At 38.1% G+C, this 27,428-nt stretch overlaps 1 protein-coding gene across 1 annotated transcript in view; it reads right to left on the bottom strand.

Moving 5' to 3' along the window:
* The window catches only part of LOC114048147 (probable palmitoyltransferase ZDHHC11), a 163,405-nt gene that overhangs the window by 101,004 nt on the left and 34,973 nt on the right, over nt 1-27,428 (bottom strand). The window contains exon 2 of the mRNA XM_027869078.1: nt 12,974-13,192. Coding sequence (XP_027724879.1) covers nt 12,974-13,192 — 219 coding nt within the window. The remainder of the gene's footprint in view (nt 1-12,973; nt 13,193-27,428) is intronic.

Below are 27,428 nucleotides of genomic sequence, written 5' to 3'. Positions count from 1 at the left end.
AGCCTGATAGATGGTAGGCAGCTAAATGTTTCCAGAACAGTGCCCTGGACCTATGCTCATTGATCCTGAGCATAATTCAGGTCCATTGTAACTGCATGGCAGCGGCCAGCCATGGGAGCCGTAGGGTTATCTGCTCTCAGGAACAATGGAAGTTGAAAGTGGGAGAGAGAGTAAGCATAAATGACTCTTCCAGGAGAGTCAGAGGTAGAAAAGCAGGAGAGACTTATGTATGTGAAATCAATGAGGGGTCATGGCATCCTGCAAATATGTCTGGCTAGTAAAAATTAAAGGTGTGGGGAGCCAAGTGCCTCTCAGATGTCAAAATGTGGCCTAACTAGTATTGATGACAATGATCATTATCCAATTCTTATTATGTAAGAGCAGAATGGGAGGAGACATGATGGCTGAGGGAGAAGGATTTCACTTACTCTGTGTTGTTCTGGAGGGTAGGATTCAGCCCAGTAGAAGGAAGAGCTTTCTTCCAGGTAAGAGCTATCTGTCATTGGACCAGGCTGCATCATGAAATTAGAAAGCTCGCTGTTCCAAGTCTGGGATGTTGGAGAGAGGATTTTTGCATAGGGTAGGAAAATGGACTCAATACCTTCCTTCTAAGGTCCTGGTCAACTCTAAGATTCCATGAGCTATTTTATTATCCTTGTCTTATCACTTAAGAGACGCCCTCCCCAAAAGGGAATCAAATCCAAAACACTGCTAAATATAAAAACAGACCAAAGGGCAGTGCTACAGAGGCGTCAACAATTAAATTCAGGGTTATAATTCTGGCCATCTACTTGGTCCAAGTACTTTTGCCGTATTAGCAATTAAGTGGCTTGAGGCAAAGGACTGTTGGCTTTCATCTACAGCTTCAAAACTTAAACCGCATTAAGACTTTTGGGACACACCATGTTCTCCTAATTGCTCAGTAGACTGTAGATGCTTATAGTTGTTCATGGCTAACAACAGCATTATTTTCTTAATGTTGAAGTCCAATTCAAATTTTTAAGCTGTTTAGATAAAAATCAATCATTTCTTTAGAAACAACATAATGTACAGCATCATGGGGGAATAGGGTGGTTTACTCTGGCCTCGAATCCACTGTTATAGACAGTCATCTAGTTCACTAGCAGGTTGTAATCCAAAAACTCTTCCCTAAATTGTTTGTAACCCAAAAGGCATTTCCTCATAGGAACAATATTCTAAAGGGTAGTTAATGTTCCTAGCTGGTCCACAGCAGCCTATTTAACTCGTACTTGAAGTATTCTACTAAAATTGTAAACCTTAGCTCTTCAGAACTTAGCTTTGCAAAACTCTCAGGTGTCCAGAATGACTGGAACTACCGAAGTAGCACGTCCTTCCCCTCTCCTCCCCAAAGGTTTTTCTTTTTTTAAAGCTCTATGACAGCAAAGGAACATATCCCAAAGAAGGGGTAATTTGGAATTGACCAGTACTGTACCACTTAAAGATGATGTCCTTCATGATATAAACATCTCTTGGGGGGGGGGAGACATAGCTATCTCTGTTATGAACAAAATATTTATTAAGTACTTACTAGATGCAAAAGTATTGTTCTAAGCACTGGGGCTATACATAGAAAAGTAAGACAAGTCCCTGCTCTCAAGGAGATCACCTTCTAATGGGGGAGACAACACATATGGAAAGTCAGATGGAAAGGGCCTCTGGTCCTCAGGGTACAACACCAAAGCCAAAAGTAATGAATGTTTCTTATAAACCTCAAGAAGACATGAAGGCATCAGGGTGCCATGTATTATAACTGGCTGTATAATAACCATCACAGTTCAGTTGGGAGGGAGACTTCACTGTGTATTTTACTGTGGAAAACTCTCTCAATACGCTAGAGTGTTATAGCCTGTTACACACAAGAATCACAGCAGACATAGGTGTGGGGTAGGCTCCTCTTGTGTCACCCATTCTAATTGTTACTCAAGCAAAAGGGAAAGGACAGAAACACATACAAAGGTATTGCAAAGCTTAAATGAGAAAATTCTTTCTGTATATGACCTGAAAAAGGTAATACAAGACAATGTTGATGGATCAGTATAATACAAATTCATGTCTTGGCTCAGAAAAGGCAGCTGCCAAAATTCTTTATAAAGGCTGTCATCTGAAGACATGGAGCAGTGCCATATGATGCACTAGCCAATTTTTGAGCCCCTAGACTGATTTGTGTGACTGGTTCTTAGTAAAAAAAAAAGTCCAACGAACATGGAGAGGAAAGATTTGGGGGGGGAGGTGTTCTGTCTGCAGAGATATTTCATAATGATAAAGACTTTGCAGGATATGGAATAAATCATCCCCAAACCAGACTCACACTTGAGCATAAATTCCTGTAAGAGTGAGGAACTCTCCTTCAGACTCTCTTAACAATCAAGTGGAAATGAGATATGAGTAGGTGTAAACTGGGAAGGAGATGCTGTTGTTCACTGTGGGGATGATGTAGAAATCATAAATAATGTTTTGGACAAAGAACAGCAAGTCAAAGAACAGTAGGACAAAGCAGATGAAGAACCTTTGGAGAGAGGAGACCATTTGGAAGAAGGCTGCTCTAGCCTTCGTGTGCTAATTCTGCACAATGTGGCCATGTTTTGCATTCTTAAGGAATCATAGAAACCCAGAGATGGAAGAAACCTTAGGAAACATCTCATTCAATCCCTACTTTACTTCACCTTTGTGAGAAAGAGTCAAATGACCATAAAACCAAGATCATATCAGGGACTTTCCCCAAGAAAACAAGTTTAGATGCCATTTCTGAACTTTTCTCTACCTTAAAAAACCATCCACATCTACAACTGTATCTGTATCAGCTCCCAGAGACACCCAAGACACATCACAATGATTGTTAATCATGATGGTGACTTAGAGTTGGCAGTAAGTGGTTAAATTATCATTAATAAGCTTGGTGTAAGAAAACAGGGAAGTAGATCATACTTTCAAAAAGTTTCCTTTCCATGAATAGTTAAAATGTTTAAAGTTCTGGTACTTTAAGGATTATCCTCAGCTATCTGCAAAAATATGCTATCCAGAGTGCTTGTTCTTTGAAGGTTTAGTTTTTACTGGACTATTTCTACTCCAACTGACCATAATTATTTCTGGAAGAAAATGTCTTCCAAGTGCTCCTTAGAGTGTCAGAACACTTCTCCCTGAATCTCAGTAGGGGTGCTCCACTTGGCTCCCATAGTACCAACGACAACAGAAGTTCTGAACCAAAGCTGCAGGGACAGACCCTACCAATGTGGTGACTAAGAACCCTAGACCTGGGAGCACATACAGTCTGGACATCACCAACTTATAAATGGTCCATCTCTGGATAAGAGAAATTTCACCTACTGTACCATGGAGTTTTGCCCTAAGGCTAACCCCATCCATAATACTAAAAAAAAACCCAAACCCAAAACAAAGAAACAAACACAAAAATGCTTTCTTGTATTTCTCTCTAGTGTTTTAAGGTCTTCAAAGTACTTTTCTTACAACAACTCTGTATGGTTTGTTGTTCAGTCATTTCTTAGTCACGTTCAGCTCTTCATGACCCCATTTAGGGGTTTTCTTGGCAAAGATATTGGAGTAGTTTGCCATTTCCTCCTGGGAAACATGACTTTTAGAAACAACAGATTGACTATCTGGAAATGTTTATGAGTATAAATGTGTATATATGTAGGATGTTTCAAATACTGACTTTCTTACTTACTATCTTTGTGACCTTGGGCAAGTTATTTTATTTTTCTGGTCTCAATGCCCTTATCTATAAAATGAAGAGATTGGATTAGTTGATCTTGAAGCTCTTTTACAGGTCTGTCTATGAGCCTATGGGAGAAAAAGTATGAATCAAGGCCACTGGCTCACTGAGAATGTATACTTTCTCAAGTAAAGGAAGGGATAAGGAAGAAGAGAATTAAGAAAAGTAATAAAGATACTTTCAATTCAACTTAACAAACATTTGTTTAGCAGTTTCTATTCTAGGCAATGGGAATATACACCCCAAAAACCCCAAATAGCCCTTTCCTTCAAGGAGCTTAGATTTTCCTTGGGTGATACAACATGTACACAGATAAGTAAAATGAAAGAGAGTTGGAGAAGGCATTACCAACTAGTTCTTGAGAATAGGATACGGGGAGGGGAAGATCAGGAAACACTTCATTGTAGCACCAGAGTTGAACTTCGAGGGAAGTTAGATACTCTAAGGGGTAGAGATAAAGAGGGAACATATTTTAATTATGTGTAAAAGCATAGGAAAAAGAGATGGAAGCTAGTATTTAAGGAATAATTAGTAGACCAAACTGACTAGAATGTAAAATGTGTAAAGAGGAACAGTATGAAATAACTCTGGAAAGGCAAGTGGGACCTAGATTATGGTGAATTTTAAATTCAAAACAGAAGTTTATAGTTTATCCAAAGCCAATAAGGAACCTCTGAAAATTTTTGTACAGGGAAGTAATGTGGCAAGACCCATGTTTTAGCAAGATTATTTTATCAGGTGTGTGGATGTTGAATTGGGCAGCAGAGAAACTAGCAGTGGGGAGTATAATTAGGAAGCTATTATAATATTCCAGAGAAGAAATGATGAGCCTAAAATAGGTGGGTAGTCATATGAATAGAGGGAAAGGGTCAGATTGAGAGAGGTTTGGGATATAGAAACAATAAGACTCAGCAACTTGATTGAATATGAAGGCATGAGGTTGAGGAAAGTTAAGTATGACTCCATGGAGCAAACCTGGGAAACTGGAAAGATGGTGGTGCCCTCCACAGATATAGGAAAGTTAGGAGGTGAGTGAGTTTAGAATAAAGGATAATGAGTTGTATTTGAGATATGTTGAGTTGAAGGTGTTGATAGGAAATACAGGTGGAAATGTTATACAAGATATTGACTACATGGGACTGGATTTTAGAATGGAGATTAGGATTACATATATAGATGGTATATGTAGAATTCTATATATAAATACATAAAAATTGTTCTTGGATACTGATGGAATCACCCAGAAAAAGTCAGAGAGAGGATAAGTGTTCCAAGATAGAGCCTTGGGAGACACTCATACTAAGTAGTCAAGAGATGGATAATGATTCAGCAAAGGTGAAGACATATCGTAGGATAATCAAGAAAGAGCAGTATCCTGGTAGCTAAATGAGAAGAGAGCATTAAGGAGAAGGGGCAGTCAACAATGTCTAAAGCAGCAGAAGCGTCCAATAGGATGAGGGCTGAGAAAAAGTTACTGGATATAGCAGTTAAGAGACCATGTGTAACAGTCAGAAGTCAAATTATAGGAGCTGAGACATATGAGATGAGATGAGAGGAAATGGAATAATTATAGATAGCTTTTTCTCTTTTGTGAATTTGGCTGTAAAATGATGAGATCTATAGGAAGATGGCTGGAGGGGATGCTTAGGTCAAGGGAATTTTTTTTTGAAGAATGGGGGTGATCTGGGCATGTTTGTAGGCAGCAAGTTAGGGACTGGTAGATAAGGAGAGATTACAGACGTGACAAAATGAGGGATTCATGGGCCAAACTTCTGGAGAAGATCGAAGAGGATGTGACCAAGGGCAAAAAATGAATTATTAGCTTCATGTAGGAGTGTGAGAATAGAAATGGAGAAAGCCTCAACAAGAGTTAGGGCTTGGCAAGGCATGAATTGGGGATAAGATAAAGTGGCAGAGGAACTAGAAGGATATAATAGTGAATTACAATTATAAGTTATAAAATTTGTAAATTATAAAAGGATATAATTTATGTATTTATAATTATATACATATAATTTATATGTTATAAAAGGATATAACTGAAGTGTGTATAACTTGTTTGTTCTTCAGAGTCCATTCGTTGACTAGAACAGTGGTTTCCAAAGTGGGGTATATTTATGCTAGAGGGTACGCAAAATGATCCAATGGAGTGCAGGAAGAAAATATTAGAACTTTTATTTTTATCTAAAAAAGAAATAAATTAAGCTTTACTAATATTTAATATATAGCTTAGAATTGGTGTTCTCTGACTTGGTTCACATGTCAGATGATCAGGTGTCACATACACTTTGCAAAGTATTCTGAAGGAAGAGTGGGAGATTCACAAAACATTGATATGTGTTTGTCTTAGACAAATCTAAGACAAATGACTTTTTTTTTTTAGGCAATTGGGGTTAAGTGACTTGCCCAGGGTCACACAGCTAGTAAGTGTCAAGTGTTTGGTCTGAGGCCGGATTTGAATTCAGGTCAAGTGTTTGCTCTGAGGCCAGATTTGAACTCAGGTCCTCCTGACTTCAGGGCCGGTGCTCTATCCACTGTGCCACTTAGCTGCCCTGACAAATGGCTTTCGAAACAGGCTAACACCAGCAAGATGAAATCATCTAAAATGCACTGGTAGGGAGGAATCCATTCTTTTCCTGGGTAGAGAGAGGCTGGTGGATGGACCCTTTCCACTCCAACTCAGGTTTCTCAGTCATACAGGAATGTACATATCTTATGTATCTTCTCTCCCACTCAAAAATAATTTTGAAAAAAGAAAAAGAAAAGATTTCTTTAGGTATCTAAATATTTAACTAGTTATTCCTACATGCCCATCTATCTGTCAGCTAGCCTAAAACAAGTGATTGCAGAAACAGTTGGGCATCAGCAGAGTGCACATCCCACCGGATGGAAAGGAATCCATAGAATGAAGCTGATCCAGAGCCCCTTCCCATTTCAATCCTGTTTTCTGAGCAATGAACTTAGAACCAGACCTTCAAATTGCCTTATCACAAAGTGTTAAACCAAACGTTTTCAAAACTATTGAAGTATATTACACTTCTCTCAGTAAAAAATATTTTAGTGTGAAAAAGGTACTTGTATCCTTAATAAAACAATTATTATTTAAGATATTGTTTACTCCTGTTTTCTAATGAAAAAGGTTTCATTTCAATTTTGTGCATGTATGATGTATGTAAAATATTAGTCTAGCAGTACCTGTATACAATTTATATATAAATAAATAAACATATATATATATACATATATAAGGGATCTACGCTAAACATTTTTTAACTGATAGCTGTGCTCAAAAGATTAAAAAAAAAAAGTCTTGGAGACAAAACTCCCAGCAAAGATGGTGTTGTAAAAGATATTAATCAAATCCATATCTCTTGAGGAACTCTGTAGTAAAGATGAAAAAGCATAGCACACAAAGCAAAAATTTACTATGCTCTAAGAAAAACACTAGTTTTTATGCCAGTTCAGGACTGTCCCGGAAAATGGACAGGTGCCTACAAGGTCTTTACTAGAAGCCCCGTCATGGGGTTCCTAAAGACAATACGATCTCTTTTGAAATGGGGCCTGTTGTTAGTAGCCCTCATTCAAAGGAGATTGTACTGTGCTGTTGGAGACTGTACTGTGCTTTTGGAGATATGGTAGGAAATAAAGTCACCTGTCGGTAAATGATTGGTAAATGAGAGAGGTAGGGCTCAGAACCCCTCAGAAGGCCTGAAGCTAGCCTGATCTCTGACATCTGGCATAAAAACTAGTGTTTTTCTTAGAGCAGATAAAAGGGTCTAAGGCACCCAGGCAGCCTCCTTCCAGGTGGCCCAGGCAGGTCCTTCCAGGAGGTCTGAAGCTAATATAACCTCCAACATCTGGTCAGACTTTATCAGGGACACAACAGGGGACAAAACCAAATGCTGACTCCGTAATAAGGTAAAGATAGGGTAGAGGCCATTGTACCTTTTAGACCACCTGGAGACAGAAATGGAAGCTAGACATTGAGGCAGCCTTAACATATGACTCAACAGCCAGATATAGGCCAGCATTGTGGAAGAGGGCAGGCAGAGGGCCAAGACTAAATTATTCCATTAAGAACTGGGGCAGGGAAGTAATGTAGCATCTGTACCGCAGCAGAGACAGGGCCTAGGCTTAGCCATTTCATCCAAGAGTGCCAGATTGGGTAAAGTTTGATTGGGTAGGGACAAAGTTCCAATTCTGGAACTGAGGCTAGAGACAGAGGAATACGTTAAACAAGAAAAAAAAAAGAACAACCTCCCAATACAATACATAAATAATGTGGTTAGAATTCCAAGAGGAAAAACTAGAATAAGAAATATTAACTCTACATATATACTCAGGCAGAAAATGGATTGGCCATAAGGAATACAAGGGTGGATGGAAGAAATGAAGTAAGAGATAAAAAGTAAAATTATAGCTCTCTGGTACAATGGAAAGAGCCTTAGCTCTAGAGTTTGAGGATTAAATTTAAATTCCATTCCTTATACTATTATCTGTGTGACTCTGGGAAAGTCACTTAACCTCCCTGGACATCAGCTTTCTCATTTGTAAAACAAGAAAGTTGGACCATCTCTTGATCAGTGATATTGTCCTTTTGAAAAAAAAAAAAACCTGGAAGGAATAAAAATAGCTTAGAACAAAATGTGGAAACAGTAGTAGACACCCTGAAAAAATAGAATGAAATAAACAGAATTCAATGATCTTAAAATATGTTATACCAAAAAGAAAAAGATTTATAGCCAACAATAACTTATCCTGCAAAATTAAACATAATGCTACAAAGGAAAAGTGGATCTTTTTTTCAATAGAAAAAGGACTTCTAAGAATTCCTGATGAAAACACCGGAACTGAGTAGAATCTTTGAAATAAAAAATACGAGAATGTTGGAGAAGATGTAGGAAAATTGGAACACTAATGCATTGTTGATGGAGTTGTGAAATGATCCAATCATTTTGGAGAGCAATTTAGAACTATGCCCAAAGGACTCTAAAAATGTGCATACCCTTTGACCCAGCAATAGCATTTCTAGGGCTGTATCCCAAAGAGATCATAAAAATAGGAAAAGGACCCATATGTAGGAAAAATATTTATAGCAGCTCTTTTTGTGGTGGCAAAGAATTGGAAACTGAGGGGATGCCAGTCAGTTGGGGCATGGCTGAACAAGTTGTAGTATATGAATGTGATGGAATACTATTTTGCTATAAGAAATAATGAACAGGCAGATTTCAGAAAAACCTGAAAAGACTTGTATGAACTGATGCTGAGTGAAGTGAGCAGAAACAGGAGAACTTTGTACACAGTAACAGCCATGTTGTGCAATGACTAACTTTGATAGACAGCTCTTCTCAGCAATGCAAGGATCTAAGACAACTCCAAAAGACTCATGATGGAAAATGCTATCCACATCGAGAGAAAGAACTATGGAATTTGAATGCAGATAGAAGCATACTATTTGCTCCTTTTTTTCCTTCTGTTTTGTCTGTTCTTTCTTGTGGTTCCTCTTATAGGTTCTAATTCTTCTTTACAACATGACTAATGTGAAAATATGTTTAATAAGAATGTACATGTAGAGCTTATATCAGACTTCATGCTGTTGTGGGGAGGGAGGGACAGAAAATTTAAAACTCAAAATCTTTTGGAAGTGATTGTTGAAAACTAATAATAAATAAATTAATTTTAAAAAAAAGAAATGATGAGCAGGCAGACTTCAGAAAAACTTGGAAAGACTTGTATGGACTGCTGCTGAGTAAAATGAGCAAAACCAGAAGAATGTTGTACACAGTAACAGTTACATTGTGTGATGACTAACTTTGATAGACTTAGCCTTTCTCAGTAATGCAAGGATCTAAGACATCTCCAAAAGTCTCATGGAAAATGCTATCCGCATTCAAAGAAAGAACTAGGGAGTTTGAATGCAGATTGAAGCATACTATTTGCTCTTCTTTTTCCTTCTATTTTGTTTTGTTTCCTCTTTCTGGTGGTTCCTTCTATTGTTTCTAATTCTTCCTTACAGCATGACTAAAGTGAAAATATGTTTAATAGGAATGTATATGTAGAGCCTATATCAGATTGCACACTATCTTGGGGCAGGAGGTGAGAAGGGAGGGGGAGAAAAGTTGAAAACTCAAAAGCTTATGAACATGATTGTTGATGAATCAAAATAAATTAATAAAAGAAAACAAAAAAATAGGAAATAAGAGAAATCTAGGGAAGTAAATAAAATTGAACAATTAGACTAAATGATATAAAATCTGGTGATTATATTCTAAAAGGGGGAGAAAATACAGATCTATTTTCAGAAACCCGGTTCAAAAAGAGAAACACAGGGTCTGGAGGTGATTTTGTTCTGTTTTGCTGGTTTTAGGAGAGAAAAGAAAAGGGGAGGAAAAGGAGCATACTAGAGGAGAAATGAGAAATAAGAGGGAAGAACTCATTGCTTCTCATAGAAGTCTATAAAAATATGGAAGTGGGAGTTGGGGAGAGTGGACATTTCATGAATCTCACTCTTAACTGAACTGGTTAAAGGAGAATTGATAACACACACACACAGAGTGTAGCATAGAAATACATGAAATTTAATAGGGAAAAAGGGACAGGGAGTAGGAAAGATTAAGAGAAAGGACAGAAATGTGGAGAGAATAGCCAAGAGCCAAGCAGCTGATCATCAAGGGGAGATTGAGGAAAGAGAAACAAAGTGCTAGAACCAGTAATTTGTGTAAGGGCTAAGTAAAGAGAAGGAAGGCAAAAGAGTAGGATCAACTCATTCCACCTATATATAAAGTAATTTGATCCCATTTCACTTCTTTTCATACTTTTTTTGGTTTGTTTATAAAAAGAAGGTTGGAGAAAATGAGAGAAAAAAAGTTAAGTTTATGATGTAGGGGAAAATATAATCTTCATAACTATGAATGTGAATGGGATGAAGTCACTCATGTGACAGAGGTGGATAGCAGAATGGATTAGGAAACAGAATCCAAAAATATGTTGTTCATAAGAAACACATTTGAAACATAAAGAATAATATAGGATTAAACTGAAGAATGGGAATACAATTTATTAAGCCTTAAGAGAATGCAAATAAGCAGAAAAACATATACTTAAAGGTACCAAAGATAATAAAATAGCCTCAGCATTTACTTTATATACATTGAAAGGCAAAGTATCTAAACACTTGAAAGAAAAACTAACTGAACTGTAGAAAAAGATGTACAATGAAACTATAAGAGATGAGAACCTGGAAGTGCTCCCTTCCAGAACTAGATAAATCTAATAAAAATATAAGCAAGAACTAAATTAACAAATAATAGAATTTAAGAAATGTAAATATCTAATTATATGACTTCTGATGATTATTGAATGGGAATAGAAGGGAGCATATATATTTCTAAGCTTTGGACAGTACCCTTACAAAAACTGATCATGTATTAGAATGGAGGTATCACACACAAGGTCTGTAGGGCACATTGTGACCTGCAAATCTTTGGTTTGTGGCCCAAACCAGATTAAAAAAGAATAGGTAAATATTTAACAAAATAAATAAAAAATACAATGGAACATAGATTATGTCAATAAGTAGTTTTCTAACTTATGTTAACAAGTAGTTTTCAATATGCAGCCTACAGGGATATTTATGTTTAGTTTACTGGCCCCCATTTCTACTTGAGTTTGACACTACTGTTCTAGAGTATAAAATAACTCATAAACAAATGCAAGAAAAAACAAGTTTGGATACCACTCATCTAATTCCTTACAGATAAGAAAACTGAACCAAGAGAGATAAAATGATTTGGCCATTCAAGTCATTATTGTCTAGGCAATAAATAAGTAGCAGAACTGGGAATCCAAGATGTGTCTTCTGATTCCAAATCAAGCACTTTTCCCATTATTTCACACTGAATGAACTATAAATGATCTGAGCCCCATCAACTCCCTTTGTAACATTCTTCAGTTAATATCAAGGATACTCAAGGCCAATGGCTTCGTCTCTGTGCCATTCAATTCTGTTCTGAAATTTCCTCCAATTTCCAGCAGTAGGATTAAGCGGGAAGGGAAATTTCAGGATAGAACTCTGAGAATTGACAAAGATAAGAAAATATCAAAATCAGAAGGCCTATGGAAAGATAACCTAAGTAATAAACTATTGATGGAACTTGAAATGCCATAATCATTCTGGAAAGTAAATTGTTTTTTTTTAAAGTAACTAAAATGTCCTCTGAGAGAGGCATGATAAAGAGGAAAGAACATTGACTCTAGAAGCAGAGAATCTGAGTTCAAATTTGATCTCTGATGTTTGTTACTGGTGTGACCTTAGATAAGTCACCTAAACTTTCTAGGCCTCACTTTCCTCATCTGCAAAATAAAGGCATTGAATTAGATAGCCTTTGAGGTTCTTTCCAACTCTAGAGCTATTATTCATATTCAGCCCGGAAATTACACCAAGAACATCAAAAATAGAAAGAGAGGTCCCATATGTACCAAAATATTCATAGCAGCATTTTGTATTGGTAACAAAATGCTGATAGGAAAAAAATAGATACCTGTCATTGAGGAATAAGTAAACAAAACATGAAACGTAAATGAAATGTAATATTAATATGTCATAAGAAATAAATGTAAAGAATTCAGAGAAACACAGGAAGATAAATGAACTGAAGGTTAATAGGGCAAGCAGAATCAGGAAAATCATATACCTAGTGAATATTACAACATAAATGGAAAGAATGAAAAACATGAACCAGAACACTGTATAATTATAATGAGTAAGCTTGGCCCTATAGAAGAGATGGGGAAATATAAGTTCCTCCCTTCTCTGAAGAGGTGAAGGACTATGGGTTTGGAGCACTGCATATATTGTCAAACTCAATTGATGTGTTGATTGGTTTTACTGAATTGCTTTTTTTCTTTTTATTTATTTTAAAAAATATTGTTACAAGAGATAGCTCGTTAAGTTAGAAAGGGGGTACATGTTTGGAAACGAACGTGATTTAAAAAAACAAAAAACATAAATACAGGGTTTTTTTAATCTTCAGAAAAATCTCAAACTCTTAAAGAGGTGGTTTCCAAAGTCGAGGAAAAACATATCTCTTTGGATGTGATCTGTATTCACCTAAGAATATCTAACCTGATTTCAATATACTCTCTTTCATGTCTCTATTGGTAGCTCACCCTTTCATATTAGAGATTGGAAAATCTGCTTTGAATTATGGACAAAAAGGATACAATGTAGGTGATGTTCTTCCAAAAATATGGCAGCAAGGGAATGAACAATCCAAACGATACGATGCTCATGTACACATAGGCTGTCCAAGCAACAAACTGGAAGGAGTGGAGGGGAAGAGACCAGCCATTCACTCGAGAAAGTTTGGGTGGGATTGATTTAGTCTTTTTCAGAAGATTCTCAGGCATTATCCGCCTTGAACTCCTGTTACAGAAGGTCATCTGCAAGAAAGAAAAGGAAGACTAATTACCCTAAAATAAATTTATTTTGAGGCATTTTAAAATAAATTAATAGCATGTCTTGGGATGTAGGGTGTGTTTAGGGAACACTAGTATCTCTGGTGTGAAGGCTGCCAAGCCCTTTTCAGGGCTGCTTTCCACCTTCAGGGTCCACCTGATCCACCTAACTCTCACCTGTGGCTCCAAGAAGCTGTAGCATGTGCAGTAACCACACCCTCATAAACTGTTTTGGCAGATGAACTAAACCAGGTTGAGTTGGTAACCAGTGGATCTCAAACCCATTGCTGAGTTAGGGGGGTGTCTACCCCAAACATGTGAAGATTTCCCTTGGTGGAATGGGCAGATGAGAAAAATTTGTTCCAATGGCCATGAAGGCAACTGAAGCAGTGCTATAGAGTGCTTAGAGCTTGGTTAGACATAGAAGATATCAAGGTCATCCACTGCATTTTGGGCCATCAACAGTCATCTTGACTCTGTCCTGCCACTGGACTGTGATGAATCTAGAGGAGAGTGAGGCCAACAACTTCGTCCAATTCTGTCTCACTTAAATCCAATTTACACACGAATCAAAAGACATCACCCATACCATTTTACCATTTTACCTATCTGAAAGTCCTATGGCAACAGGCAAGTGACAAAGCAGCAGGCATAGATACACTGGGAACTGTAGTCACAGTCCTACACACTGGCAGCCCAGGCCACAGGGTTGTCTTCTCACTGGAAGCAGCAGTGGGATTTGGCAGCCCCCAGAGTGTCTGAGCAGCCTTTTAAGGATCGCATTGCGCACCTCCTGGTGTGAAGAAGGGGCTAGAAAAGGTGCCCTAAAAATTGTCTATTTACCCAAATCTGGCCTGATTACTGCGGCAGGTGGGGATCCCACCCTGGTGTTGAAACACAAAAAAATGTACAAAAATGTACAATGTCTTCCACTCATCATTGGCACGTGGAACGTGCACACACTTATAGACAACACAAAATCCAGTAGACCTGAAAGATGGACAGCTTTTGTTGTAAGGGAACTCAGCAAGTATTGTATCCAAATAGCAGCCCTGAGTGAAAACAAGGCTGTCAAGTGAAGGCCAGCTTACTGAAGTTGGAGCTGGATACGTGTTTTTCTGGAGTGGCTGCAGTGAAGGGGAGTGCTGTGAAGTTGGTGTAGGTTTTACAATCAAAAATAATCTAATCAACAGGCTTGTATGCCTACCAAAAGGAGTGAACAACAGGCTTATGACAATGAGATTGCCACTCTCAGGAAAACGTCATGCCACCATCATTAGTGCCTATGCTTCCCCCCATGACAAACCCTGATGAGGTCGAAGAAAAGTTTTATGACAAGGACATTCTCAAGGTCTCTCTTAAGAACTTTGGAATTGATTGTGTGACATGGGAGACAGTGGCACAGGACCACTCAGCATGGCGTGCCCTCATCAGAGAAGGTGCTGTGCTCTATGAGCAAAGCAGAATTGAAGTAGCTCAAGAGAACGTGAGATGCGCCCAATCTGCGGTAGAACATTCTGCACTCATATAGGTCAGATCAGCCACAGTCGGACACAAGGTAACTTGACTCTAGCATAGCGATGTTATTTTGATCCTCTTCAAGAGCAAAGGACAACAACCAACAGCATATCTGGCCTCAGACACTTAGTAGCTGTGTGATCTTGGGCAAGTCACTTAACCTTTGTTTACCTCAGTTTTCTCAACTGTAAAATGAAAATAATAATAGCAACTACCTCTCAGGGTGGTTTTGAAGATCATATGAGATGATACTGGTAAAATGCTTAGCACAATTCCTGGCGTATTCATAGTAGTCACTATATACATGCTTGCTATTAATGTTGCTATTGTTATATGAAAGGAGATGGGAAACAAGAGTAGAAATGAATAATTTCAGTTCTGGCTTAATATTATCTTTAACACACTATCCTGAAGCCCATTAACTAGTGATAATTCTGTCACCCTCAACTCATTAAACCATTAATTCTATTTCTTCCTCAACATCCCCTTTCTCTACTCCTGTACATTTGCCACTAAAGCATATGGATGCTGAAACAATTTGTCTTATCTTCTCATTCCCACTGCCACATAAGCTCTCAATTACTGATGCCAGCAGTGTTGCTGCTCCAAATCTCCCTATTTGCCTCATTTTCAGTCATGAGTCCTAGTATATTCCCTGCCTTCATTGTAAGGGTTCATCAGCTCTATACCCTTACCTCCATCTGATAGGCAGACTGAAGGCACAAACTCCACCTTGCAATAATAGTTAAGATTTTGCACCCTTCATCAACAAGACAATTGATAGGAATCATTATTCACAGAATTTGTCTATAACTCATTCTACTCAACTATCCATAACCTACAATAGAGATTTTCCTCAATTTTTTTTGTTTCATTTTTGCTCTCTACATTAGAGAGCAGTGTGATACAGTGGAGAGGACATGGGTTCAAATCTCATCTCCATTGTTTACTACCTGTATGACCTTTGATAAGAACCTCCCTGGGCTTCAATTTTCCTTTCTTTAAAATGAGTGGGGATGGGAAAGGTTGGATTAGATGGCCTCCTTTACACCTCAAGATCTATGATCCTACAACCCTATTTCACATGCAAAATGGGTTTCACTTCCATTTTTTCTTATACTCAATGCCTATGTGGACATCCTGGCAGTTGATACAGTGTACAACCCGGAGAGGCTGCCTAATCTGACCTACACTCACCTTCCACATCAATAAGACTGCACGCTGGTGGAAAGACATGGTAGGAAGTAAGGAGAATACATATTAGTGGCTGAGGGAAATCTTTCAGGACAGGAATAATATCTGGGTAGCCCAAGAAAAAGATTGTAACCCACCCGCATTTAACACAGTTGCTATCAGTACCACTCCTTTCCCTAGCCTTGGTGCTGACCCTGGGAGCCTACTCATGAACCCCTAAAGTCTAGAGTTTGTGGAAGAATTCTACAAACACTACTGCCCCAAACTAAAACTCTAAGACAGAGGACAAAACCCAAAAGGAACATCTTCTGTGTAACTCTGTCCTTCAGAAACTTGTTAAGCAGGAAATTGGCTCATGCCTAGTAGAGCAGAAAATCAGTCCATGGCCTATTGACTAAAGATATCTGCTTCTTTATGGATTCACTCCCATTTTTGGTAGGTTCCTATCCCACCTGGCATATCTGGAGTCTGAACTATACCAGCCACACCCATGCTCTTCCCTGATGATGACCAGTGGGGTGGAGGAATTTGTTACCAGGGCTGTATTGGTTTCTTAGAGGATTTAGGGCTGCTGGAAATACATGTAGACTAGAGGAGATATAAGCCTGAGGAAAGGACTACATCGTTTAGAGCTTCTAAACAAAGACAAGTGCTTTATCTGAGATGCAGCCTATGCTATCTCAAGATGGCCTAATAATCACAAACTTTTCTGAACTGGAAAATGAACCATGCAAGAAGCATATCCACAGCATATGAGACCAAGTAAGAAGGAAAATGCATCTATTACACTACTGCTCTGGTTACCTTCCCAGGATCATGAAAGACATAAAGATACACCCAAGGCAGGGAAGTTTTCTGTATAATCCAGAAAATAATGCTATGCCACATCTAAGACCTGGATGAGTATCTGTTATCTGAATCTTGCTCTGCAATATTCATACCTGCATGAGGGGCAAAAAGTATAGTCAGCTTTGTTGCCTCATTCTCAAATATATAGAACTGAGTCAGATCTATAAGAATACAAGTCATTTCTCAATTGATAAACGATCAAAGATATGAACAGGCAATTTTCAGAAGAAGAAAGCAAAGCCATCTATAATCATATAAAAATGCTCTAAATCACTATTGATTAGAGAGATGCAAGATAACTGAGGTACCATCTCACACCTATCAGACTGGCTAATATGATAGAAAAGGAAAATGGTAAATGTTAGAGGGACATGGGAAAATTGGGATGCTAATGCACTGTTGGTGGGGTTGTGAACCAATCCAGCTATTCTGGAAAACAATTTGGAACTATGCCCTAAGGGTTATAAAACTATGCACACCCTTTGACCCAGCAATACTGCTACTAGGTCTGTATCCCAAAGAGATCAAAGAAAAAGGAAGAGGGCCTATATGTAGAAAAATATAACAGCTCTTTTTATGTTGGCAAAGGATTGGAAATTTAGGGGATCCCATAAGCCTGGGAATGGCTGAATGAGCTATGGTATGTGATTGTGATGGAATACTATTGCGCTATAAGAAATGATGAGCAGGATTCTTTCAGGAAAACATGGGAAGATTTACATGAACTGGCAAAGTAAAATAACCAGAATCAGGAGAACATTGTAAACAGTAAAATCAATATTGTATGATTATCAACTGTGAATGACAGCTATTCTCAGCATGGTGAAAAATGCTATCCACCTTTGGGAAAAGAATTGATGGAGTCTGAATGAAGATTGAAGCATACTTTTTAAGACCTTTATTATGTTTGGATTTTTTGTTTTATGTTTTCTTTTGTGACATGGCTAATATAGAAATGTGTTGCATGACTGCACGTTTATAATCATCAAATTGCTTGCCTTCTCAAGGAGGCGTGAGGAGAGGGGGAGAATTTGCAACTCGAAATTTTAAAAAACTAACGTTAAAAATTTTTGTTTCCATGTAATAGAGAAAAATAAGATAAAGTTAAATGTTTAAAAAAAAGAAAGAAAAAGAAAAGAAAAAGGTACGACTATCCTACCAGCTGCTAGCCACACTCAGGCAATAATGAGTAAGACAAGTTTGGGCTGTGTTGTGAAGGTCTTTCCATATTATAACAAGCCTTATCAGATAAAGAGTCTGAACCTTGATTGAGAAGCAACTGGCCACCAGTAAAGATTTTAGAGGAGGGGAATGACATGGCCAGAGTTGTGTATTAGGAATGCCAATTTGAAAATAGCATATAGAGCATGCAGTATAGATTAGAAAGAGGAGAGACTGCAATAGTCCAACTGAAAGGAAATGAAGACCTGGAGGTGATTTCAATAGGAATGGAAAGGAAGGAATCAATCTGAGAGACATTTGAATTGGAAGAACTTGATAAATGATTTGTTTTTTAATGTTTATAAAGGGGTAAGGAAAGAGAGAGAAAAGCAGAAAAAGACTCCAAAGTTTTGAGCCTGGATGATTGAGACAATGAATTATGGAGCTGTGAAGAGAAATCAGGAGTTGGTTTGTAGAAAATATGTTGAGGGGGTAGAGCCAAAATAGTGGAGTAAAGGCAGGCACTCACCTGAGCTCTCCCCCAAACCCCTCCAACTACCTTTAAAAAATGACTCCAAACAAATTCTAGAGCAGCAGAATTCACAAAAAGACAGAGTGAAACAAATTTCCAGCCCATGACAACCTGGAAGGTCAACGGGAAAGGTCTGTTGCGCCAGGCTGAGAGAGGAGCGCAGTCCAGCACAGGCCACACCGGCATAGACAGGGACCCAGCAAACCTGGAGCAGGCCTCAGGGGACTGAATCACTGGCAGCGGTGGTAGCTTCCAAACTTCTCAGCCCTCAAACACCAAAGATAACTTAGAAGGTCAGTAGGAAAGGTCCGTCAGACCTGGGTGAGAAAGGAGCACAGTCCAACTGCTGCTCCAGCATAGCCCTAGCCCCACCAAACCAGCAGCAGGCCTTGGGAGTGACTGAATCAGCAGTGGCAGCAGCAGCAGCTGCTTCTGGAGCTCTTGGCCCACAGATGGTAAGGGGATCAAACGACTGGTCAGAAGGAGATTACTTACAGGAGTCTCTTTGCTAGCACTGAGACAGGACTCTGTTGCTTTGCCCATACTTGGATCTGGGTGGCAGTCCTGGGGTAAGGAAGAGCACTAGCATAGCAGAGATTGTGGCAGCAGTGGAGAGAGGACCCTCATCATAGTTCCAGGGCAGGAAAGAGTGCTTGGACAGGAGAGGAGTAAACACCTCTCCTTAGATCATACCACCTTGAAAGAACTGAAAACTTACAGGTCCCTGGAAGTATCTCTGAAAATAGCGGCACAAAACCCCTGGAACTTGAGACAGTTCATCCTCCACACTGGGAGCAGAGTCTTACCTTAACAAAAAGTTAAAAAGTCAAGGAATAGGCTGGGGAAATGAGTGAACAATGGGAAAAAATACTCTTAATTATAGAAACTTACTTCGGTGACAGGGAAGATCAAAACATACACTCAGACGAAGACAACAAAGTCAAAGCTCCTACATCCAAAGCCTCCAAGAAAAATATGAATTGGTCTCAGGCCTTGGAAGAGTTCAAAAGGGGTTTTGAAAATCAAATAAGAGAAGCAAGAAAAAATGGAGAAGAGGAGGGAGAGTGATGCAAGAAAATAATGAAAAATGAGTCAATAGCTTGGTAAAGGAGACCTAAAAAAATGCTAAAGACAATAAGACCTTAAAAAATATAGACCAAATGGCAAAAGAGGTCCAGAAAGACAATGAGGAGGAGAATGCCTTAAAAATCAAAACTGGACAAATGGAAAAGGAGGTTCAAAAGTTCACTGAAGAAAATAATTACTTAAAAATCAAAATGAAGCAAATGGAAGCTAATGACTTTATGAGAAATCAAGAAATTATAAAACAAAGCCAAAAGAATGAAAAAAAATAGAAGACAATGTGAAATATCTGATTAGAAAAACAACTGACCTGGAAAATAGATCCAGGAGAGATAATTTTAAAATTATGGGACTACCTGAAAGCCATGATCAAAAAAATTAGCCCAGACATCATCTTTCAAGAAATTATCAAGGAAATCTGCCCTGATATTCTATAACCAAAGGGTAAAATAGAAAAGGAAAGAATCCACCAATCACCTCCTGAAAGAGATCCCAAAAGGAAAACTCCCAGGAATATCATAGCCAAATTCCAGAGTTCCCAGGCCAAGGAGAAAATATTGCAAATAGCAGGAAAGAAACAATTCAAGTATTGTGGAGCCACAATCAGGATAGCGTATGATTTAGCAGTTTCTACATTAAGAGACTGGAGGGCTTGGAATATGATATTCCAGAGGGCAAAGGAGCTAAGATTAAAACCAAGAATCACCTACCCAGCAAAACTGAGTATAATCCATGAGGGGAAAAATGGATATTCAATAAGGTAGAGGAATTTCATGCATTCTTGAGAAAATATCAGAGCTAAATAGAAAATTTCACTTTCATGCAAGACTCAAGAGAAGCATGAAAAGGTAAAAAGGAAAGAGAGATCATAAGGGACTTATTAAAGTTAAACTGTTTATATTCCTACATGGAAAGTTGATATTTATAAATCATAAGACACTTCTCATTATTAGGGTAGTTAGAAGGAGTATGTATAGACAGAGGACACAGGTGAGAGTTGAATATGAAGGGATGATATCTAAAAAATAAAATTAAGGGGTAAGAGGAATATTTTGGCAGAAAGAGAAAGGGAGAGGTAGAATGGGGTAAATAATCTCACATAAAAGAGACAAGAAAAAGCTTTTATAGTGGAGGGGAAAAAGGAGGAGGTGACAGGGAATAAATGAACCTTACCCTCATCAGAATTAGTTTAAAGAAGGAATAACATACATACTCAATTGGGCATGAAAGTTTATCTTACCCTACAGGAAAATAAGCAGGAAAGGGATAAGAGAAGGGGAGTGATAAAAGGTAGGGCAGATTGGGGGAAGGGATAATCAGAAGCAAACACTTCTGAGGAGGGACAGGGACAGAGAGAATAGAAGGGGCAAGATAGGATGGAGGGAAATATTGTTAGTATTTTACAACATGACTATTATGGAAATGTTTTGCATGACTACACATGTATAACCTGGATTGAATTGCTTGCCTTCTCAATGAGGGGGGTTAGGGAGGGAGGAAGGGAGAATATTTAGGACTCAAAGTTTTAAAAACAAATGTTAAAAAATGTTTTTACATGTAACTAGGGAAAAAATAAAATACCAAATAAAAATTAAAAAAAAAAGAAAATAAGTTGAGTTTTGTTTTGGACATGTTGAATTTGCCCTTTAGGAGAAGATGTACGACAAGTAAATAGAAACATGGGACTGGAACAGAAGAGAGACTGAGGCAAGATGTATACATTTGAGAGTTATTTATATAAAGGTATCACTGAAGCCTTGGAAACTAATGGGCCTTGTCATCCTTGATTCCAAGGATACTGTATTCTCTTGCCTTTTGTATTTTTTTTTCTGGAATCTACTTCTTTACTCTATCCTGGCTTTTACCAGGTGCTGGCTCATCTGTAGACTATGTACCAATCCCAAGGCTTCATCCAGTATTTTCTTTAAATTATAACTTGAGACCGTATCTCCTCCTTTACACACATTGCTCTCAGCTCCTACTACAAATGTTCACTCAATAAACGATCTTACTTGGGGGATGACTGCCTGCACTTCTGAGGTCATGGGGATCATATATTGAAAGCTATAAGAGACCTTATAATAGGTCATTCAGTTCAACTTCCTCATTACAGAGAGGGAAACTTCTCTGAGAGTCTCAGAGACATTAAGAAGCTTGCCTTCAGTCACACAGGCAATGAGCATTAGTAGTGACATTTGAATCAGTTTCCTCTGACTTCAGCGCCAGGGGCTACACTGAGATATGTTACTGATTTCTCTAGTTAGATATGTAATTGATAATTTCTTAACTACCTAGTGTAAAAAAAAGTCTGTTTTTTCTCATTTATTAGTCATCTTGAATTAAGGGCATGGTAGCTATATATATATATATATATATATATGTATGTATGTATGTATGTATATACATCTTAGGATGAGTGTTTAACACAAAATCCATAATAAAGTCAGTGTACCTCAAGACAATTCTTGAATCTACTCTTCTGAAAACTGTTTCCCTTTGTATGAAGGAGACCTTAGAAAACTTATTGCTATTTTCTGTGTAACGTAGTTTTAGGATTTCCAGGGACTTGGACAATACCTGAAGAAAATAAGAAGAGGGAGAATGGAGTTCCAATTCAAATCCAGCCGACATATCAATTTACCACATGATCAACAGTGGGAAAAGTTGGTCAAAACAGCCTAAGAAAGGGGTGGGGATCCTGGGACCTCGAGGCCACATGTGGCCCTCTAGGTCCTCAAGTGCGGCTTTTTGACTGAATTCAAACTTCACAGAACAAATGTCAAAGATTCAGTCAAAGAGCTGCACTTCAGGACCTAGAAGACCACATATGGCCTCAAGGCCACAGGTTCCTCACCCCTGGTCTAAGAGTGGAATTTAAGGAGGGCAAAAGAAAAAGCTGAGTGCTGCTTTGCCTTGTTTCCTCCTCCCCTCCCCCTAAGTGCTGTACTAATACAAGCAAATGAATTTGCAGGTGATCATTGTTAGTACAAGTAAGACACAAGGCAATTGTGGCTACAGAACAGGTTTCCTCTTCCTGCATTGCCATAAGACAGAGAGAGATTTGTACTTGACTCTCTCTTTTCAACATTATCTTTCCTGCCCCATACCTCGTATCTCAATTGTCCCATATGCTACCCTTTGTGTTCCTACTCTTGGTCACAAGAGTTTATTGTTATAATGGCTAAATCAAACAACAGATGACAGCACAGAGGCTGTTTTCATAATGGGATCCTGGCTATATTTTTCCAACTCCCATTATAGTTTTAAAAAGACAATTCCCGTACGTGTAATACTGCCATTGAGTCCCAGATCACAGGAATATTTGTTGTCATAATTAGCTTGTGTTGTTAAGCTGAAATATCTGCACAATTCAGGCAAGAAGGGGGAAGGGGGGAAAATGAATGTTTTTGCAAAGGAATCTGCTCTGATTTGGGCCACGTTATATAGCTGCTTTCCAGAGAGATTTAGTTTCCTAAAATTGGTCACATTAAGATCAAATTTACCTAAAGAAAAAGCAAATGAATGATCCTCAACATGAATGAACCTAGCTTGCCTCTCCAGCATCCTTACAAATACCAAAGCAGCTACTTGTCATGCCTTCAGAAGTAACGAGAGTACAGTGGTTTTAACTGACTTTCTGCTTTGGGCCTCAAAATAAATCAGGAATTTACATAAAAACAAAAACAAAACACTTTTACTTTAAAAATATGCTAGTCTTGCTTTTTCATAGTTCTAGTGAAAGCATCTGAAAAGAGTCCTTGAAATAAAGTTTTAAGTCATAGAATCCCAGAAATTGCAGAATTTCAATCATCTGAGATAGACCTTTTCTGTTCTACTGAAGAGATAACAGAGTCCCAGAGGAGTGATGTGTCCTTTCCAAGATCAGGCCTTTTTCCAGTGGCCAATGGTCAAAGTCAGTCAGAATGCAGAAGCCAGAAGCTTTATTTCAAAAAACCTAATGTCGGGCTTAGATTCTTACAATCTAGCCATACCTTACAGACTCTCAGATTCCTTAAGAGTCTGGCTAATATGGCGAATCTTTAATAATCCTTTGGCTGAAAAAAAAAAAGAAAAGGAAAATCTAATGTCAGAAAAGTATAGACCCAACTAAGGCACTGAATATAAGCCAGCAAGTCAGAAAGGACCAAATTCTTTTCCTTGGTTGGTTTGTGTTGACTTTATAACTGCTTCTTGCTCATTGTTGGACTGGGTGCCTTGAGGAAGGCAAAGAACAAATATCAAACATGGTCCCCATCCCCAAGTGTTACAAAATCAGATTCAATAGCCATCTAGTCCAATGTATGACTACACAAAAACAAACCCTACAAAATTTTTCTCAACAACAGTGATCTTTTTGCTTCCATTTATTATAATCCCTAAAGAATTAGTTTCAATTCAACAAACATTTATTAAGTGCCTACTGTATGCAAGGCAATGAAATATATACATAAAAATAAAATAGTTCTAGCCCTCAAGGAGCTTACATTCTAAGGAGGAGAAATAGCATGTACAGGGAAACAAATACATAAAAATCTAAAAAGGGAGAGAATACTGTGTTTGAAATAGTAAGCAAAGTATTGAGGAGAAACATTCATCCTTCGCAGGTAAAAGTAAATTATTAAACAAAATGCACTCAGCCTATGAGGCCTAATTCCATTCCATCGAGTGACCCTAAGAAACATTGGTATTTTTAGTTCAAAATTACAGCCCGGGAATGTTTTTTGGCAAGAGACCTCACAAATGATGATGAGAACACCAGACCCAGAAAAATGATCCTTGTTACAATGTAAATGTGAAAGGAAAAACATGTACAAACACAAACACACACACACACACACACACACACACAGTTTTTTCAGAAAAATAAACTGAAAGGTTTCAAACTAATTTAGCATTTTTCCCTAGTTACAGTAATAGAGGTGTTCCGTAATGTAGTAATTTTTAATGACAGGCAAGTTGGGTATAGTGGATAGAAGACCAGTCGTGGAGTCAGGAAGACAGGAGCTAAGATCTCATCTTAGATAAATACTAGCTGTGTGACCTTGCAAGTGACAACCTCTGAGTGCCCCCCAGGCAACTGTCTAAGGCTGTAATTTGTAGAATAATTGCTCAACTCCATTGGGTAAAGGGTATCTTCACTGGGAGTTCAATGTATCTGATCATAGATCTGGATTATCTCTCCCCCAAAAAATTACTTTAATTTTACTTAAACTGATTTTCTTTTGGGGGTAGAGGAAGACTGTGTCTCCCTAGCTTGCCAAGGCTGGAGATTCAAAGGTCACTTACAATCTAATCCTGCTGCTGATCAGTTTGGGAGTTCCAAGGCAGCTGGCGGCTCTTTGCATAAAGTACAGCATAAAATGGCTGGAGTCTGAAAGATCTGAGTCCCAACTGAACCTCAAACAGCTACTAGTTGCGTGACTCTGGGCAAATCACACAATCTCCACAGGCCTCCCTTTCCTCACTTACAGGGTTGTTGTGAGGAGCGTTAGCCAGGAAGAAGGAACATTCCCAATGTACGTACCATGAATGCATTTTATGGGCCTCGAAGAAGCCCATAGACTCCAAGGTTTTATCTAGTCACAAAAGGGCAGAAGGCAGACTTCATGAAGAGTGAGAGGATAAAAGAGAAAATATATTTTTGTGGTGACAAAGAATGGGAAATTGAGGGAATGCTCATCAATTGGGGAATGGCTGCACAAGATGTAGCATATGATTGTGATGGAATACTATTGGCTTATTACAAAAGAGGGTATTGTAATGATACTCAACTGTGAAAGACTTAGCTGCTCAGATCAATACAATGATCCAAGATAATTCCAAGGGATTCATGGTGAAAAAATGCTATGCACATCCAGAAAGAGAACTAATTAATTCTGAGGGCAAAATGAAGTATAATTTTTTGCTTTTTTTGCAATATGTCTAATATAGAAATATGTTTTGCATAATTTCACATATATAACTGATATTGTATTGTTTGCCTTCTCAGTGGATGAGGGAGAAGTGGGAGAGAAAGTGAGAATTTGGAAATAATTTTTTTAAAGTTATAAATAAAAAATTTATTTTTTAAAAAAGAAAAATGAATAGGGAGAAATTGAGAAGGCAGCAGGTATAGATTGTTGGTTGGAAAATTAATGAAAGGAATTAGGGAAATAAGACGGTAGCTAATAATTTTCAGGGCTAAATTAAAAATTTAGCTTTGTTTTTTTTTAACCGCGACCTCCCTGTTTCTGTTAATGGTACAGTCTTTCTTCTCTTCACCCAAACTTAAAATCTTGAATCACTTTTGACTCATCTCTCTTCCATTCTCCCCATCCCATTGCACCAAACACACACACACACACACACACACACACACACACACACACACACACAAAATCAGTCTCCAAGCCTCACTGATTCTTCCTTCTTTCTTTTTTCTACATCCACATCTTCCTACTCATTCCCACGGCCAGTTCCCCAGTTAAGGCCCTTATAGCTCATTGTTGGTTAGCTGCAATAGCCTCTGAATTTATCTCTCTGACTCCTCTAAGCAGCTCTGTACACTGCCATCAGATCAAGCTTTCTAATGTTATTTTCATCTTGTTACTTCCCTGTTCAAAAAAACAAAAAACACTTTTGCCTGATCATATTTACATCAGAGACTCTTGTGGTTGGAGGCTTTGCTTATATCCCAGGAAAGTGCTGCCAAACTTTCTCATAAGGATTTCTCAGTGAATATCAATTTTAGTCTGTTGTACCCTGGGTCCATTCACTGTAATAAATATTGCCTCAAAACTGCTTTCAACAGAACTGTCAAATTGTCCCCCTGTCTCTTAATAAAATAGTCACATAGATATGTCACATTTTACTTGAGGGGAGGAAGAGATATGGTTAGAAAATACATTTTTCATAGAATACCATGAGCCCATAGCTATAAAAAGACCATCTAGTAGGGTCAGAACCTACTGCTTCTATAATCCTGTGTAGCACTAACATAGCATAAGGACCAAATTACTTGAAATATAAACAAAAGACAATGTTTTCAAGAGGACAGGGAACTCTTGAAAGTACTAGATCTCCGCAAAATGCATAACTTTTATACAACCAAAGAATTTGCTTTCTAGGACTTAGCTCTCTTGATAATAAGAAGCCCTATGTGTCAGCCACACTAAAAACTCTTAATTTAAAGCTCAATAGGGGAAAAAATATTTCCTGCAAATGTTTCCTTGGATTTGTTTCAGTCTTGCCTATCTAAAACTCACATTAGTACAGGGGGTTAGAAGTGACCTCAATTTCCATTTCCCTTCCCACTTCCTTAGCAACTTCCTGTTAGAGTAAGCAGAACACATTCTCAGTATATAAAACATCAGCAAAGTAAAAAGGAAGATTAGTAACACAGCCATCCAGTAATAAGAAAAATCCTCTGAAGTCACCTCCTCTGAACCCACAGTGAATAATTAATATTTTAAGAACATCACTGTTTCCCACCTTAGGTTTTATGCAACATAGCTTATAGAGCAGACCTACAGATACTGAGCAAAGAAAAGTGCATATTACAGGAAAAGACATGAAAGTAAGAATGTAAGTAAGAAATATTTGTTGAGAGGTGTGACCAAAAAATCCAACACATTCCTCTCAAGGAAAATTTGACTTCTCAGTTACTTTTTCATAATAAAAATCCATGGGTATCTTTTTAAAGTCATCCTTGGGAACAATGATTTGGGGATGGAAAAATATACTGGGCCCTAGAGGGGTACAGCTAGATAGATAGTATTCTTCTAAGAGGAAGAGTTGGCAATGCATTTTGGTGATAAAAAAGCATCTGAGGCTTGAATACATACATATACAACACACACACACACACACACACACACACACACACACACACACACACACACACAC

The sequence above is a fragment of the Vombatus ursinus genome, unplaced genomic scaffold (assembly GCF_900497805.2).
Source record: "Vombatus ursinus unplaced genomic scaffold, bare-nosed wombat genome assembly UNPS02014791.1, whole genome shotgun sequence".
Taxonomy (NCBI): Eukaryota; Metazoa; Chordata; class Mammalia; order Diprotodontia; family Vombatidae; genus Vombatus; species Vombatus ursinus.
Note: the sequence above shows the minus strand (reverse complement) of the source record. Positions and strands in the feature narration are given on the sequence as shown.